At 41.0% G+C, this 16589-nt stretch overlaps 1 protein-coding gene across 1 annotated transcript in view; it reads left to right on the top strand.

The window, feature by feature from the left end:
* The first annotated feature begins 216 nt into the window (after nt 1-216).
* DPP6 (dipeptidyl peptidase like 6) overlaps nt 217-16589 on the top strand; it is a 557763-nt gene continuing 541390 nt past the window's right edge. The window contains exon 1 of the mRNA XM_084509965.1: nt 217-412. Within this exon, the coding sequence (XP_084366091.1) occupies nt 353-412 (60 nt within the window). The 5' untranslated portion in view covers nt 217-352. The remainder of the gene's footprint in view (nt 413-16589) is intronic.

The raw sequence follows: 16589 nt of genomic DNA on the forward strand, positions 1-16589 counted from the left end.
ATGCTGGGGTAGGGGGGAAGATCGGGATAAACCCGGAGCAGGGGAGCTGTGCGGGGCGAGGGGCGCGGAGCTGAGCGTTCCCCCCCCCCACGCCGCGGCGGCCCCGGAGTGCTGGGGGCGGGCAGAGCCGCGCTCGCCTCGCCTCTGCTTTTGGAGGGCGGGGGAAAGAAGCGGCCGGGTGGGGAAGTGGGGGGGTTGCTTTGGGTTTGGGTTTGGAGCTGGGAAGCCGGGAAGCCAGCTCGCCAAACCCTGCGGCCGGGGGCGAAGTCCCGGTGCGGGGGCAGCCCGCCCTGTCCATCTGCCCGGCGGGGCGCAGAGCCCCCCCAGCCCAACTTTCCCGGCCGGCCCCAGCATGAACCAGACGGCCGGGGTGACCAACAACGTTCGCTGCTCCGGCGGCAAAGGGCCCAAGGTAAGACCGATAAACTGCCCTGTTCTCCCTCGGCTGCTCCCGGGCAGCAGCCCCAACCCTAAACCTGTGGCTTTGGAGCAGCTCTCCCCGCCCCGGGGCAGCATCCCTCCGGTCCTGCACTTCGCCAACTTAAGCATCCATCCTTCTCTGGCTACCCCCAGCTCTGGGCTCACGGCCGGGTTCACGTCCTTTAGGCTGCGGCTCCGGGAGGTGCCGAAGCGGGGTTGTAGGGAGCGAGGATGCTGCGGCCTCGTAGCATCAGTGCTGGACCGGTCCCGGCTGGCGCTCCTGCTTCTAAGGGGTTAAAATGATGTGAAAGTAAAGATTAGTGCCGGTGTGCTGTGTGCGGTCAGGTGCGTCTGTAGCTGCTGCTTTGCTTCTTGCCACGGTGTGTTTGCATAGCCAGCATCTGGAGAAAAAAAAATAATAGCTGGGATAAAACACCTGATTGTGCGCTCTGCTGAATCCAACAGAAATGGAATGGGGTTCTTGCACCGGATTCAGATCAAATTTGCACTAGCCTTTTCTGGTATTAATGAGCATGGCCCTTGCATTTGTCTTTACAACACTGGTACGCTGTAATGTTAAATGAGAGTTGGGTAAATTAATGTGCCTCTTGTAAGCAATTCTGTTGATGCTTCTTCTACAACTCTTCAAAGTGTATTTCAATGTTTGTATTTCTATCGGGAGAAAGGGGGGGGGGGGGGTGGAGGGGAGGAGGGAAGGGGTTTTTGCTTGATTTTTCTCCCTAAAGATTTCAAATGTCTTTGTAAGGCTAGCATTTTGTAGAGAGACATGTTTCCGTGTTAGTTAATGGGGTGCACCATAAAGAAATGCAAAATTTATGTTTCACCAGAAATGGTGCTGTTAGCTTCTTTTTTATTTCTTATTTTACCTCTTAATACTGGCTTTGCTTTCTGTCTTCTAGACTTGACATAGTGGTGCTGTTTAAAATGCTGGTTCTGCTGCTCACCTGGTTGGCAACGTCCCGTTTAATCAATACAGCCCTGCTTGTAAGAGTTTGCCAACTCTTAGGCACACTGATGTACCCTGTACCTCTCCTGAAAAATGAATTCTGTTAGTCCTTTTTTTCTCATATGATGTTTTAAGGATTAAACCCACTTGCCCTGCATCTATGTGAGTATTAAAAGACGCTACATGATGAGGGCTGTGGAAGTACACAAACAGATTAGATGAGTCTGCTGAAGTTATTTACTTAGCTCCATGACTAATCATATATTTGAAGTGAAACCCATTCATAAGCAATTTGCATAATTCAAGGGCCTTAAACTGAAGGTCCTCCATGGATCTTGCCTGTAATTTCAAAGTTGGGCCTCCTTTCTTTGGACTTTCTGGTTTTCTGTGAGTTTTGGGTTTAGCAGGTAAGGTTATTGCATGTCAGTAATAATTTTTTTTATCAAGCTGCTGACCTAACACTTTAGTGCAGAAGGAAGAGACGAGGCTCAAATGTGTATGTTCTTAGCACATGGTAACTGATACCTTTGTATTCGTCTTGAAGGCAACATCATCTTATTTTCAGACATTGTAATAAATGGATATTTTTTTCCATTGGAAATAAATAAATATATATTTTTTTCAAATCAGAAGATTGACATGATTGATGGTTTCTAGTTTTTAATTAAAACACAGTGAGCTCCATGGATGACTGATTTATTAGCAAGAAAACCTTGCGGAGCTCAGAAATGTGAGCATATAAAATAGAACCAAAAAACAACCATCTGAAAAATGTCTGTGGTGGACTAGACAAGAGGCAAAATAACTAAGTGTTTTGTGACACTGACTTCTGAAGCATGGAAATGCTTGTGAGATGTTTAATGTCTTTTTTTTTTTTTTTTTTTTTTTTCTGGGGGAAAAAAAAAAAAGACAAAAAAAAAGCAAACCAAACTTCTCTAGTTTACCCATCTCCTAACTTTTGAACTCACTGGCTAACTTTAATCAAAATAGACAGAACTATGGAAATGTTGCAAACATCAACTTTCTACAAGTGGCATGGAAATCAATTGCTTCATAGAGAATTACTAACCTGAACAAGGGAAGAAACAGGGAGAAATCATCCCTTATCTCCACTTGCCCTGTCTCATCAACCCAGTCAGCATGTGGATATAAGTACAACACGGGCTTTCCACAGACCATCCCGGGCTGCGTAGAGGTTGGGACAGAATGGGGGAAAGGAAGAAGTGTTGAATAAACTCCCAAAAGAACCGGATGGTTTTGGTAGGAAAGCAGCAGCAATGTGTGAGAGCTGGGGTATTTGCAAGAGGGGATGGGTTGTGCAAATAGCATGGGGTGGAAATCCATTGCAAATCAAGCACCATTATTTCCACAGCTCATGAAATAAATTGTTCTTTTTCCTTCCCCCAAAATATGTTAGCACATTGTGTCATCTTAAGAGCTGCAATTGCCAAGTCACTGGGGCAAGGTCACTCTTCTTCCTGTCTTCACTTGATTTTTCCTCTTGCTAGACAATAAGCACTCAGGCTCCAACTTTCCTCTGACAGATTTACAGCTATGCACAGTTGTGATGAGCAGTGGAGACAACGTTTTAGAGAGGGATACTGTTAAAGGCCTTAAGTGACTGCTTTTGTTGTAATTTCAAAGTGTAGTAATGCATGCCCACTAAAACATGTAAGGTTTACAGACATTTCCATGTAACACCTTTTACCTGTTTTAACCAAGATCTATCTGTAAGACACGAGTGGTTTCTACTGAAAGGCTGCAATTTGTTTGTTAGAGAGAACTATTTTTGAGAAATTGTTGGTGTACATATGGTTTTTAATGCTCTTTTTTTTTTTTTTTTTTTTTTTTTTTTTCCTGCCTATGACTAATCCCATTGCCTTTCTTAAGAGAATTTGTGGGAGGAAGGAGAGTGGATTCACCCCAACACTGCAATGAAAATCTTCATTGTAGGAACATTTCTGACATGTTTGGGTGCTTGGGGTAGTGAGCCCTAAACTGCTGAGAGTCTGCACAAAACCAGCCAGCCCTCTTGTGTGGGCTGAGAGCAGGCTTCAGCTCTAAGGAAGTGAGCATTTTTGGAGAGATGGTTCAATTATTCAGATACTGGCATAAGAATTTTGGGGTCAGTTCCCAGCTGTCTCATTTTGACAGATTTCTTGAACGAATTAACGAGGGCTAGCTCCATATGGGGACTCAGACACTTCAGCACTGCACATTGCAGCTCCTGGCTCTTGGCTTCTGTTAGCAGTCCAGAGCCCTGTGCCAACCAGCACAAGGCACAGAAGTTGTCTTAAATCTTGCTTCTTTTCTGAAATTATTACCAAAGTAGATGTCGTGAGAAGTCACTATTTGATATTGACACTCCCAATTTCATCCATCTCAAGGGAGGAAAGTCTACAGAAAAACATTGGGAGTCATTTCTTTCTTTGGAAACAGTTCTGGTTGGGGTCTTCTATCTGTGTACAGAGAGCAAGGAGGTATCGCAGGGATCAGGATTTGTGGATCTGGTGTACTTTTAAGCACTGATGGTGATTCAGAGTCTGACCAGCTCCTGTACTCCAGGGAGTTGCTGTAGCTAAAGGACAGGCTGCTGCACAGCAGGAGCACTCCTGTATTCCCCTCTTGGAGAAGGGCCAGCGCCTGTTCTTTGGAGTGGGGAAGGAGATGGAAAGCCTCAATGTCTCCAGGGGAGAGAGGGATGCACTTTCTCTTTACTTTGTGTGAAAATACATTTAGCCAAACCGTTGGCTCATACACACATCTGGAGGGTATGGTTTGAATCCCACAGTTTTGTACAGCAGCCTCATGTGAAGATTAGTGCATAATGGTTGGCACAACACTCCTGCTGATTCAGTCTCTTCTTATTTCTCTCTGGCCATCTCTTTGAATTAATATATCTGTGGTAGCTCTTTAGTGTGGAGCTCAGTCTTAGACACAGTCAATGTGCATCTTTTGGGTCAGGTTTCCTACCTCTGAGACATGTTGTCCCATCAGATATTGGTACAGCTTTGTTGGTGTACACGAGTACACAATGTATGACCCCAGTAGCACATCAGTGATGAGATCCCAAATAGCCTGCATTTGTTCTGATGGTAATGCTTTTATTTTGATACCTAAATTGCAATGTTTTGTTAGACATTTAAATCTATTTGTTCATCTGGGCTTTAACCTCTTCTTCATTCAGATCCCAATGAGTGGGTTGGAGGTGAGTGTTTTCTTCTCATAGCAGGAGTGATAGGAATCACTCAAGCTCTATGGCAAAAGGAAACAACACAGGGATAAAATTGAGTAAATGGTGTGTGTTCCCATCGTGGTTTTCCTACGTGTGGCTTACAGGACACATTTTAGGCTACAGGAGATACTGAGCAACCACCCTTCCTCTCGGCTTTATGTACGTCTGCATATTAAGAAAAGCTCATTGAATCAAACTCTTGAGGTTGGGACATCTGCCTGAATAACTGTAACTTGATTTTTAATCAGCACTAATGAATGCCTGAGGATAGCAGCAAATCATTTGGACAGTCTTCTTCTTCTTCTTCTTCTTTTTTTTTTTTTTTTTTTTCTTCTCATTTTAAAGAAGAGACAATTGTACTAATTATCAATATCAGTATGCAAGAAAGTGGGTATGAAAACAACTCAGTGGAGTAATTTAAAGTCTTTGTAAAAGTAAAGTACACTGAATTATGATGAACTGGAGATAGAGTTTTGATTGTACCCTTGGTTGCACTGCCATTATTTTGAAAATCACAAAATTAACCTATAAGAGAAATAATTTGTAGTTTTGGGGTGTCCATACAGAACAGAATATTTGCAAGGAGTTCAAGGGGTTGATCTAAATGGGCAGTGCAGTGCTCATGCATCTGTGGTCAACAGCTCAATAATGACCTTTAAACAGGATATGAAAGATTTTTTTTTTTTTTTGTTAATGTTGCTTTATTCTTTAAACCGTCCTATAATAAAAGATTGTTTCATCTTTACCGGGTGAATCTAATTCTCTTCTTTTCTACATGAATTATTACCCCATGTGAATTTCACTGTTTTCAGTTGAATTACTACTTATTTATGTTGGTTTAATTGCAGACAGATTCAATACCTCTAAATTTATGAAAGCAATAGAGCTGCAGCATTTCTAGCACTCCTGGATGCAGAAAATGAAGATAAAGAAGCTATAGTAGTTCCTGTGTATTATTGCTAAAGTGGAAACAAGTTCAATTTTACTTGCACATTGCATTTTACTGTGTGGGGGAAGCTGCCATGTATGGGCACAACTAAGGAGTATATTTATGAGTTGTCCATTTTTAATACCCTATTGGGAACGGAAGGTTGAATTCTGCACCCTATAAGTATTAAAGTAGGACCTGCTGTGGCTGCTAGGGTTTTAAAGCATGATCAGTTAGCCATCTTCAAAATCCAGCCCTGCTCAATGGGCAGACCCTTAAATCACACTTCCATCTCAAGACATCAACCTTTCAGAATAGTCTAATATAGCACTGCATGAGAGACCCTGCCACGTTTGAGGCCCAGCCCTGCTGGATGCTGTTACTCCTTATAGACAGAAATGGCTTTGCCTCAGAGAGTTTACACTTGAAGTTGACAATAGGGGCAAAAATCTGGGATAATAGGAGAATTGCCTTGTTTATACAGACAGTGAAGTAAGGTGCTGAATATAAACTACCAAACATAACAAACCTAATAATTAACTGAATACTTAACTGAATTTCTCTATCACAGACAAAGAAGGCAAAACTAGCTATTGTCCATTTAAGATCCAGTTGGCACATATGCTCTCAACATCCCACCAACATATCCCTCTCTAAAAAACGTGTTATCTCTTGCCCAGTATAGGTGTCAGCAGGAGAAAGTTGGGGTCAATGAAAAGGAAAAAATTTATTGGCTTGGGAAACCTATACACTTCCTTTGTCCTTTAGGAAGCCAGGATTTAGTCTGGCTACTCATGGAGAAACATTTATTTTGTACACGGGGTGGAATTGTGTAGTGTTGATTTAACTCTTTCCCCTATATCAATTTTTACAGATCCTCTATCTACTGTATCCTCTGTGGGGGATTGTTCACAAATCAGCAGAGGAAGGCAAAACCTGCCAAAACTGGGAAAGATGAACTGTAAATCAAGAAAAAATGCTAGGGAACTTCAGGGGAAGTGTTTGAAACTGTTTTTGTCACATTCTCACTCTTTCTTGTAAACTGTAAGTTCTCAGTTGGCAGTATCTGGTGGAAGCGCTGAATTAGTGAGAGATGTTTTGCTTCTGTTGATGTAAATGGAAAGACTTAAGAAATTTCTAAAACCTTAAGCAACCCAGCCTTGAGAATTTTAGGAGTATTGATTGTGTATTATCTCAGACAGTGAAATCTGATTTCTCTGTGGTTCTCCCTGTATACCTGATGGCTTTTGCCAGTTAATTCCAGCCATATTCCCTTGAGTGCTTCCTTGCACCCGTCCTGGTGCCAGCTGTTCTGTAAGGTTTCCATCAACTGAAAATTTTGCAAGGAGCATGATGGCAGGTTCAACACTAGAAATTTTGGTGGAAGATGCAAAGATCCCCTTTGAAGTATGGGAAGACAAAGGGAGATGGCCAGGCTGACTTTATAGATGCCCAATGGATCAAGAACCTCCTGGTAGGTGTCATGCTTTCCCCAGATGGAGAGAATCTAATTGCAAAATGCAACCTGGGGAAGAGCTCCCGCAGTGCTTGTTGATGCCACTCGTTTGTGACATAACAAATGTCACAGAATCACAGAATCACAGAATTTCTAGGTTGGAAGAGACCTCAAGGTCATCGAGTCCAACCTCCAACCTAACGCTAACAGCCCTCCACTAAACCATATCCCTAAGCTCTATATCTAAGCGTCTTTTGAAGACTTCCAGGGATGGTGACTCCACCACTTCCCTGGGCAGCCTGTTCCAGTGCCTCACAACCCTTTCAGTGAAGAAGTTCTTCCTAACATCTAGCCTAAAACTCCCCTGGCTCAACTTAAACCCATTCCCCCTCGTCCTGTCACCAAGCACGTGGGAGAACAGGCCAACCCCCACCTCGCTACAGCCTCCCTTGAGGTACCTAAAAAGAGCGATAAGGTCGCCCCTGAGCCTCCTCTTCTCCAGGCTGAACAAGCCCAGCTCCCTCAGCCGCTCCTCGTAGGACTTGTTCTCCAGGCCCCTCACCAGCTTCGTCGCCCTTCTGTGCACCCGCTCAAGCACCTCGATGTCCTTCTTGTAGCGAGGGGCCCAAAACTGAACACAGTACTCGAGGTGCGGCCTCACCAGAGCTGAGTACAGGGGGACGATCACCTCCCTAGCCCTGCTGGTCACACGTGTTCTGGGCAATGGGGAGTAAAAGGAGTGGGGTTGATTGTAGGGTTGTGCAGGTATGCACCCACAAGGGTGTATTTTGCCTAGAGCAGATGTTATTTCAAGGTTTTTGAGGGAACATAAGAAAGCGGTTGGAGAAGGACTATTCTTTCACCAGTAAATGCTTGCCAGGAGCATTACAGTAGGGCTGTGAGTAGTTTCCAGCTATGTGGGTGATTTTGTTCTCCATATCTCTGCAGTGACCTCAGGTGAGGGCAGCCCCAAGACCTGAATCTAAATGAGCTCTGGGGATCTGCAACATCAGAGCCATCCTGCTCTTGGTTTATTTGTGGGTGCTGCTCTCTGCTGCTGTTTTTCATCTTTAATGAGAGCTGAACACACCATAAAATTTTATTGAGTGTTTATGCTAACAAAATTAACTAACAGTTGGTGCTTTAAAAACGCAGCCGGAGCTATGAGTGCTATAACTGGAATCTGCAATGGCTTTTTAACTGGTGTAGGACAGGGCAAATATGTGAGCATCAATGTCATTTAACTGCAAACCTCTTTATATTAACTTGTTATTGACCAGAGTAGTTTAATAGAAATTTCAAAAAAATCTTAGTGTGATATGTGCTGATACGTGCTCAACCCTGCCCCCGCCCCCCTCCCCCCCCCCCAAAAAAAAAAAAAAAAAAAAAGGCAGCCATAGCTGGAAGCTACATCAAAAATGTTGGGCTAATTTATAATACCAAGACCAGTGGGCTGATAATCAAAATAAATTAGCTTAGCAATTTCAGTACTTAAGTGCTTAAGTCAAATAATAGGAAGAAGATTTATTTTAGCATTTTGACTATTGTGTTTCCCAATAAAATAGATATAATATCATGCTGTGAACGCGGTATGGATCACTTGAGGCCATTGACTTCAGCAAGAGTACAAAGAACCTCTAGGCTATAGAAAAATAAGAAAAGGGATTAACTTCAGATGCAATTTCTTGTTCACTGGAACTCATTTGGGTTATTTCTATATTGGTGCTGTTAAGTAAACAGGAGAGACATTTGCCTTATTTATTTATTTTTCTCATTTGTTTATTTTCATGCATCTTACCTACACCTATTCTGGACAGAATTCAATATTTATGATTCTTATATTATGCTGGGGATTCTTATGCCCATTTTAAACAAAAATAGCTAGATTGTCATGCTGGGACATTTCTTTTGTAGATGAAATGGTTTGGTTATCAGTCAGAATTGAGAAAAATGTATTGACCTAGGTATTGGTAGGGCTAATCTGCATTTCATGGTGTTTCCAGAAATAAAGTTTGGTGTATAGACTTGCATAACGCTAAAGGGGAAGATCTTGATTCACAGATTAAGTCCCATGTTACACTGGGATGTTGGCCAAGTGATTTAGGCTTTATGTTTTTGCATTGTCACTTAAAAATCAGCTGGGATTTATGATAAAGGCCAGACACTGCTGCCAGCAAGAAAAAAATGCCCTAGCCTGCTTTTAGTCTCCCATTATAGGCATGGTCTTGAGGGTCTACTGTGAAATCACTGCAGTCAGTAGTAATTGTTCCATACTGGGGCAAATATTCTGTCCATGCTTTAGTTTTTTCTGTTGCTAAGAATATGTATGAGCACTTCTTTTGCATGGTCTACCAGCTCTTTCATGACGGATAACAACTTTGTAACCCACTAAGTGGGGTTTCCCTTCTTACCGTTCATCTTATATTACTGTGTTTAAAATCAGAGATTTTAGGAAATGTTAACATTGTTATGAACATATTCTCCTTTGTGTTCAGGCATAGGACGGACAGCAAGACAGAAGGATGCTTGGTCCCTGTACTGTGAAATGCAAACCTTGCTCTGGAAAATGTCCACAGGGGAACCTTATGCAAAGGAGCAAGTTGAGCTTGGAAGCAACATGCATGTGGCGAGAGCAGGAACATGTCAAATTTTCAGCTTGTTTGAAGGGGAGATTCTTAATATTAGGAAATGGTGGGGTAGCAAGAAAGAGAGCATGTACACTAATTTCTAGGTGTTGTGCCTTAGAGTAGGAAAAATGAAAGATGCTGTGGCAAATCAAAGGCTTTTCCACATTGAGAGTCCCAGGGAGAGTGTTGGGAGGTGACGGAGGTGGCTGGTGCTGGGCCCCTGCCAGGTAGGCCTGCAAACTGAAAAGGGGCAGAACAGCAATGTTTCGAGGTGAGTTAACTTGCTTATTTGCAGATGGCATCTCAAACTGGAATGCTAGGAAGAGGTTTAAATTATGGCAGACAGATGTGTGCTGCTACTAATTTACTGCTACTCAGGGCAGGAGATACACCATATACTTTTTTTTTTTTTTTTTTTTTTTGTAATGTTTCTTTATGCATTAGTTTATGCTTCTAGGTTTTTGACTCTTGGACTTCCTCTTAGCATCCCAACACCATTGTGTTTGCAGCTCTTCAGTGCAGTATTTCTTTATCCAAGTCAGATTTTACAGGATAATGACCTCACACAGAGCCTTTGCTGCTGCTTTAACTGTTCTCCGAAATGGAGGATCAGGTAGTTTTTCAAAAGAAACAAGTCCAGGAAAGGTGCAGCAGCAGGGACTCGCTTCAATGTTATTTCTATTGCAGCACTCCCTAGGAACACTGGTTGCATATTGGGATCCAATTGTACAAGAGGCTGTGCAGCCAGAGAGCACAATACTACTTCTTATCAAAGCACAATACTGTTCCATCAAAGAGCTTACATTTTAAATTTGTTCACTGGTTTAGGGATATCCCTCAAACTAAGGACTTTATTCTTCACATTTTATTCTTGCTCTTCAGCACTGATTTCAGTGTGCGATCCCATTGATTGCCATGGGGCTTCTTGTAGGTTGCTTAACGTGAACCAGGTTTATATCTGGGGCCCAATGAAAGCACACAGTGTAATGCATTTTTCTCGACATGATGTGTTGCTGCACTGCCAGTCCTTTTCTGGCCACCTGTGGCACAGTTAATCTGCCATCAGAGAGGCTGCCAATGTCTTTCAGTCATTTACGGGGAGTGTAGCCACTTGTTATTGTTATGGATCTCTTTTCCACCAGATCAGGACTAATGTTGGATTTCCCAGGTTATCTTCTGTGCGTTCTCTATCTCCATATTTTCTGATTTGTTCCCACCTCAGTCATTTGAATTATACTGAGTCATTTGAATTATACATTCCTAAACTCCCTAAGGCTGCAGATATGTTACAGAGCATATCTGCATCTGTCCTGTGTCTTTCACTCCTTTATTCTGGGTTCATTCTTGCTTCCTTCCTCTACCTCATATGCTCCTGCTGGTTTTCATGGCAGGGAGGACACTGAATATTCCACTTTAAAAATAAGTTAATTTAGTTCTTGTGAATAAAACCAGATAGTTTTCCTTTAAGTAGTAAGGAAAACTCAAGACCGTTTGTTAACCATTTGTGTGAAAAGTTGCCCATGAAGGATATCTAAAGTGTTAATAGACCCAAATACACTGCCATTGTGATTTAACCAGCTCATGGACTGACTCAGGTTGAAACACAGATATCTTCACATGAGCTACTGAAAAGTTAATGATGTTTTTTGATTGCTACAACACAGGCTTTTAAGAAGGTTTTTAAAGCTGCTGCTCAGAATCTGCACCTAAAATTTGGAGCCACATGTGATCATTATAGAACTGATGAGATATATAGCCAAGGATGAAGAGAGGAAAGAAACTGTTTTTGGACCCTCAAACTCTGTATGCATAGCAATATTTCAAGTATTTTTTTTTCCTTGCCTCTTTCCTTTCCCTCAAAAAACAGTAGAAAACTTCAATTTTTATTACATAATGGAAAGTAATCAATGTTCTGCACCATCATAATATTATGGTAAAAATACTCAGTTACAGTATTTTGCTGTCAAAGATAGATTTAAGTGACTCCAATGGTTAGCCTTCCTCGGGTACTCTCCTTTGCTAGCTTCATTGCATTTTACAGCTTATCTTTTGCATCAGAAAAAAAAAATGATTTCTATTTGATGTGGACTAACTTAAAGAGCTGAAGATTATTCCGTTTGTTGTTGGTTTTGTTTATTTATTTTTGTAATAAGAAGAAGGAGGTACATGTCTAAATTTCAGTGTTGCCAGAAGAGGCAATATATCTAAATTTCTTGTGTACTACTGGAAGAGTTCCCACTAAAGCTTTTTCAGAGTGTAAAGCATGAAGTTTATTGAAGAACATAGTAATGAAAAACTGTGGCTCCTGGTGCTTAAAAATTTAGTGGTTGTACAAAATGAAGCTTTCGGCACTTCAAATTATAGTTTGTAGAGACATTAGTACAGATGACTTATTCTTTCTGAAAAAGCTCCCCTCTTCTAACTTCCTTGTAAGCATTTATTAGATTTGGGTTTTAATATGGAGATCATCCAGAAGATAAAAATATCAATATTTTAGCTAGAAGCTGTCACTTATATATACTCTTCTACTATAGAAACAGAAATTGAGGAGTTAGGGGAAAGCTAGCAAAGTAAAAAGTGGTCCTACCACCTTTGCCCTCATCTTAGCAAGTTAACCCTGTAACCCTCTTTGTGTAAGCAATGACTGCGTCCAGCTGAGAAATTTGCAGAGGCTGAAGCAGTCAGATGCACCCAAATACTAAAATAAGATGACAAAATGTAAATGTTGTCAAAACGAAGGCAATAAAATATCCCTTGTTTTGTACAAAAGGTACTTACTGTCCCATGAAGTGCTTGGAAGCCAGTTTGTATGTGCTTGTCAGTGGTTCCACTGAGTTCAAGTCACAGTGCTTGCCCAAAAAAGGTTTATTTGGTGACTGGGAAGGTTATATTGGTGCATCACTGAAAAGACAGCTTCTTTCTGATGTATAAATGTGAAGGAATTTTCACATTTTGGCTACATGCTTAGCTATGCTGTAACAGCTCTCCTAAGCATCACTATAATAGCATTGCCAAGCATGAAATTTCACTTATTTTCCAAGGTTTCCAATTTCTTTTAATAAAAAAGAAAATCAAATAATGTTCAAGCTTATAGCCAGTATTGCTGCAGAGATGTTCCATTAAAAGGTGAAAAAATACCATCAAGATGATGCAAGGATGTTTACTTGAGTCCTCAGGAACTTTCACTCTAACTGGGTAATCAAGGTAAAGTGGTCCTTGAAGGATAGGACTCAATTTAAGGATTACAACACCAATGTTTAGGTGTGTGATTTCATCTCACATGTAATTTAGGGGTAGAGTTTCTCTCCATTATCACTATGTGAGATGTGCCAGGTATCCTTCCAGCTGCTGTACCATGGGAATACAAATTTCCTGCAGCTCTTGTGTTGTGTTTACCATCATCAACAATACATCTTGAAGGTCCTGGGACATCTCAAATGATCCTGGCCACTTTCACTTAGGTAGCTGTATTGGATTGGCCATACCTAAAATCCAGTTATAGTTACTGGGATACATTCAGTGCAATTAAGCTAACTGTAAGGTCCCTGTGGGCCTGCTGATCCCTAACTTTGACTTTTTTTTTGGACTAGATTCTTGTTGATTATAACAGGAGTTTAGACACATGGTATTTTATAAGCACCTAAATTTAGGAATCCTAATCTCAAATTGCAACCCGCTTGCAGTTGCAGCCTTGTACACTGTGTTACTCGCTGTCTGTATGGATGAGAAAAGATGGGAATAATTTTGGTTTTGAATTCTTGCCTGCCATTTCCCAAGGGCCAGGACATTTCTTTTGGGTCAGGCTGGAGAGCTGAGTACTACAGTGTGATTAGCATACCTCTGATCAGTTTATCTATAATAAGATCTTGGGGAAAAATGACTTTTTATTTTCCTAGAATTTGTGGCTTGGAAAAGAATGGGTTATTCTGATCAGAGTAATTGTGATCAGAGTAATTGTGGCAGGAAACTTAGATTGATGTTTGCACTTCAATCCTGATAAATCTTTGGAGAGAGAACCTCTTGTCTGGAGCAGGAGAGAAATGATTCTTATGTGAATTGTGAAGTAGTGTTTTTTGTTGTTGTTGTTACTGTTTACTTTTTTTTTTTTTTTTTTTTTTTTTTTTTGAAAGGTTAGACCAGACAAGCCAATCCTTTTTTATACAGGGAAATAAGGGTTGCAAAAATGCTGATATCAGTGAACAGGAGACTTATGAATCTCTATGTGGAGATGAAGGCAGATAAAAGAGGCAAGATTAAATCCTGCTTTGCCTGTAATTATGAATGTGATATCAACATTTGCAAGGTCCTTTGGGAGCCCTGCAGGGCACGTTGAAACATTAGCTGGTCAACTACTAGCCAGGCCATGGTTTCTTTGGCACAGCTGCTCTCTCCTCAATTGCTCTAAGAACCAAAGATGGGGTAATTACTGGGTGTTCATAATTAAGACTAGGTCTCATTCTCCACTACATTAACATGGTTTTAATGCCAGCATGGTGACATTTTCTTTAGTCCTATTGCCATGACCTCACTGGACTTAATTCAGCACATGGCTAATGGTAAGGAAAAGCCAGGCTGTGCCAGTATTGCTAACATCTCTTGCTGTATTAATGATATTATTATGGCATCCTACCCTAGTTCATTCTTATTTAGGAAATCAATCCTAAATCATTCTGACATTTGAGATAAGCGAATATTTGGAAGATTTTGTTTGTTTGTTTGTTTGTTTTTTAAGGGAAATATAGCTGCCTTTATTCTCATTTTCTGTTCGGTAGCTTTGGATTGTTACAATGGAGTTTTCTTCTTCAGTTGTACTTTTTAAAGATATGCTTTCCCATTAAAAATAACTCTAGAGCTAAGTGACAATATAATACGTAAAAATCAGTAGGAAAACATCGTTTCCTATGGAAATATGGAAGCTCATTGGAAAGTTACTTTCAAAACTCTCCCAGAATTTAGAGACATTATCCTTAGAAGGGAGGGGATTAGGAGTGAAGGAAGAGGAAGTTATCTGCTAGGATATTTCTGTGGACTCCATTGGTGTAGTGTTTCAGCTTCTCAAAATCTCTAATGAGATTTTCTTCAGATCACTACTGATTACTGTTAAATTGGATTGGATTACATTAGATTAACGTTACTCCAGTTTTACAGACAGTGGAACTGAGAAATGATGACAATGGATTTTTGAAGATAGTTTTATATTATATATAAAGATGACATTTTGTGATCTTTGCACAAGCATCTGCCATTACATGGGAGATGGGAACTATTTGCGGGATTTCTCTTTTTTGCTTTTGAGAATCTCAGGGGTGCTTTCCTGAAACTTAGGCCACATAACTCTGAAGCCCTTCTGGGATGCCCTCTGCTGCAATCTGTGGAAGAGCAAAAGAAATGAGTCCAGACTTCAGCATTGTATAATAATAAACCAACCACTCATTTATTTGCCCTCTGGCTGGCAGAAGGAAGGTATTTGCACTCAAGTGGTTTAGTGACATCACTGGACACTACCAGCCTTTGCTGTTTTTATCCAATGCCCAGGCATCTCTGGAAATATAAGTATTCAATTTCCCGGATTTCATTAGGGTTAGGTGTCTAGATACTTCAAGAACTGTTACCCTATAAAACTGCTCCTGAGTAGTTTTGACTTGGGAGTATTCACTGACATCAGAAATAACATGGTTTCAGGTACTTGCTATTGTCCTGATAGTTAATTATTTTCAAATAAATTCAGATAAATGAGTGGCACTTGTAAATATTATTTTTATGTACTGAGTAATATGCTGAAGTGAAATTTTACATGCCAAGTCCACAGGTGCTATCAGCTTCACTGCCTCTGGAAATAATCAAGGTTTGCCATGAATGAGCTGCATGATGTCAGTAGTCCTCAGATACTTACAGGAACTAAGTCTGATAGGACTGAGTTACTCAGGGGCCTCTATATGTCCAAGAACAATGGGGATCTGAGAAAAAAAAAATATTTCCAAGTGTCCATCTAAATCATTGAGGGATTGAAGTGGAGAAGAGGTTAAGATGCCTACAACACAGATGAGATTCAGTTTCTCCTGTTGCAGTCTTTGCAGACATACTTTAAAAGAAAGGCATCTTATAGGGAAGCAGCGAGGCCTGTCTTTAGTGAAGTTCTGAGATCTCTGTGTTCAAGGCCAGGCTTTTTTTTTACTTGGACTCATACAAGCTGCACTAATCACCAGAATACTCTACTACTCCTTAAGAAATTTGAGAATGAGATTTTGGCATTTTTTCCTCCTTGTAACATCCCTTTTTAAAAATTTCCTTCATTATTTAAAGGAGAAAGGGCAGTACAAGTTTTCAGATGCATGCTTAGTATTTTGTAAGCTGAATTGTATCCTCCTTCCTTCTTGTGGCTTGAAATGAATTTTAGATTTTTTGAACAGTGATGTAAGCCGTTAAAGTCTTTCTGTTTCAACAGCCACAGTGCTCCTGTAAAGCTTCCTCTTCCTTCAGACAAAGATCAGAAAGATAGCATACTGAGAAATCCTCAGTGGTTTGGAATAAATATCATGTTTTATTTAACAACCAGAACAAGAGGGTTACAGTGGTATATTGGTGTGCATCATCTTATGCATTGGCTACATTCATGAGTTAATAGCCAGCAAGAGTTTACTGCTATTTATCTGCCTATCCAAACTCAACTCTGGCATGTCATTCCCAGCACAAAGCCATCACTTCTCCTTCCCTCTGGGATGACCTTTGTGTGGGAAGCCAAAGAGAAGTTGCTGTATTTTTGCAGCCAACATGGCTCTTCTCAGCAGGGCCCTACTTATTCACTGGGCAGCTTCCAGACTTTGCAGCCCCTTGCCAAAGCAGCTTATCAAGCAATGCATGCCCATGTTTCCACCTCAGTGAGCTCTCTATGTTCATCACTCTTCATAGAGCACCAGAGATGGAGATCCTGATCTCCAAGGGATCAAGTCAAGAAG

Source organism: Aythya ferina (genome assembly GCF_964211825.1).
Source record: "Aythya ferina genome assembly, chromosome: 2".
In the NCBI taxonomy this organism is placed as follows: domain Eukaryota; kingdom Metazoa; phylum Chordata; class Aves; order Anseriformes; family Anatidae; genus Aythya; species Aythya ferina.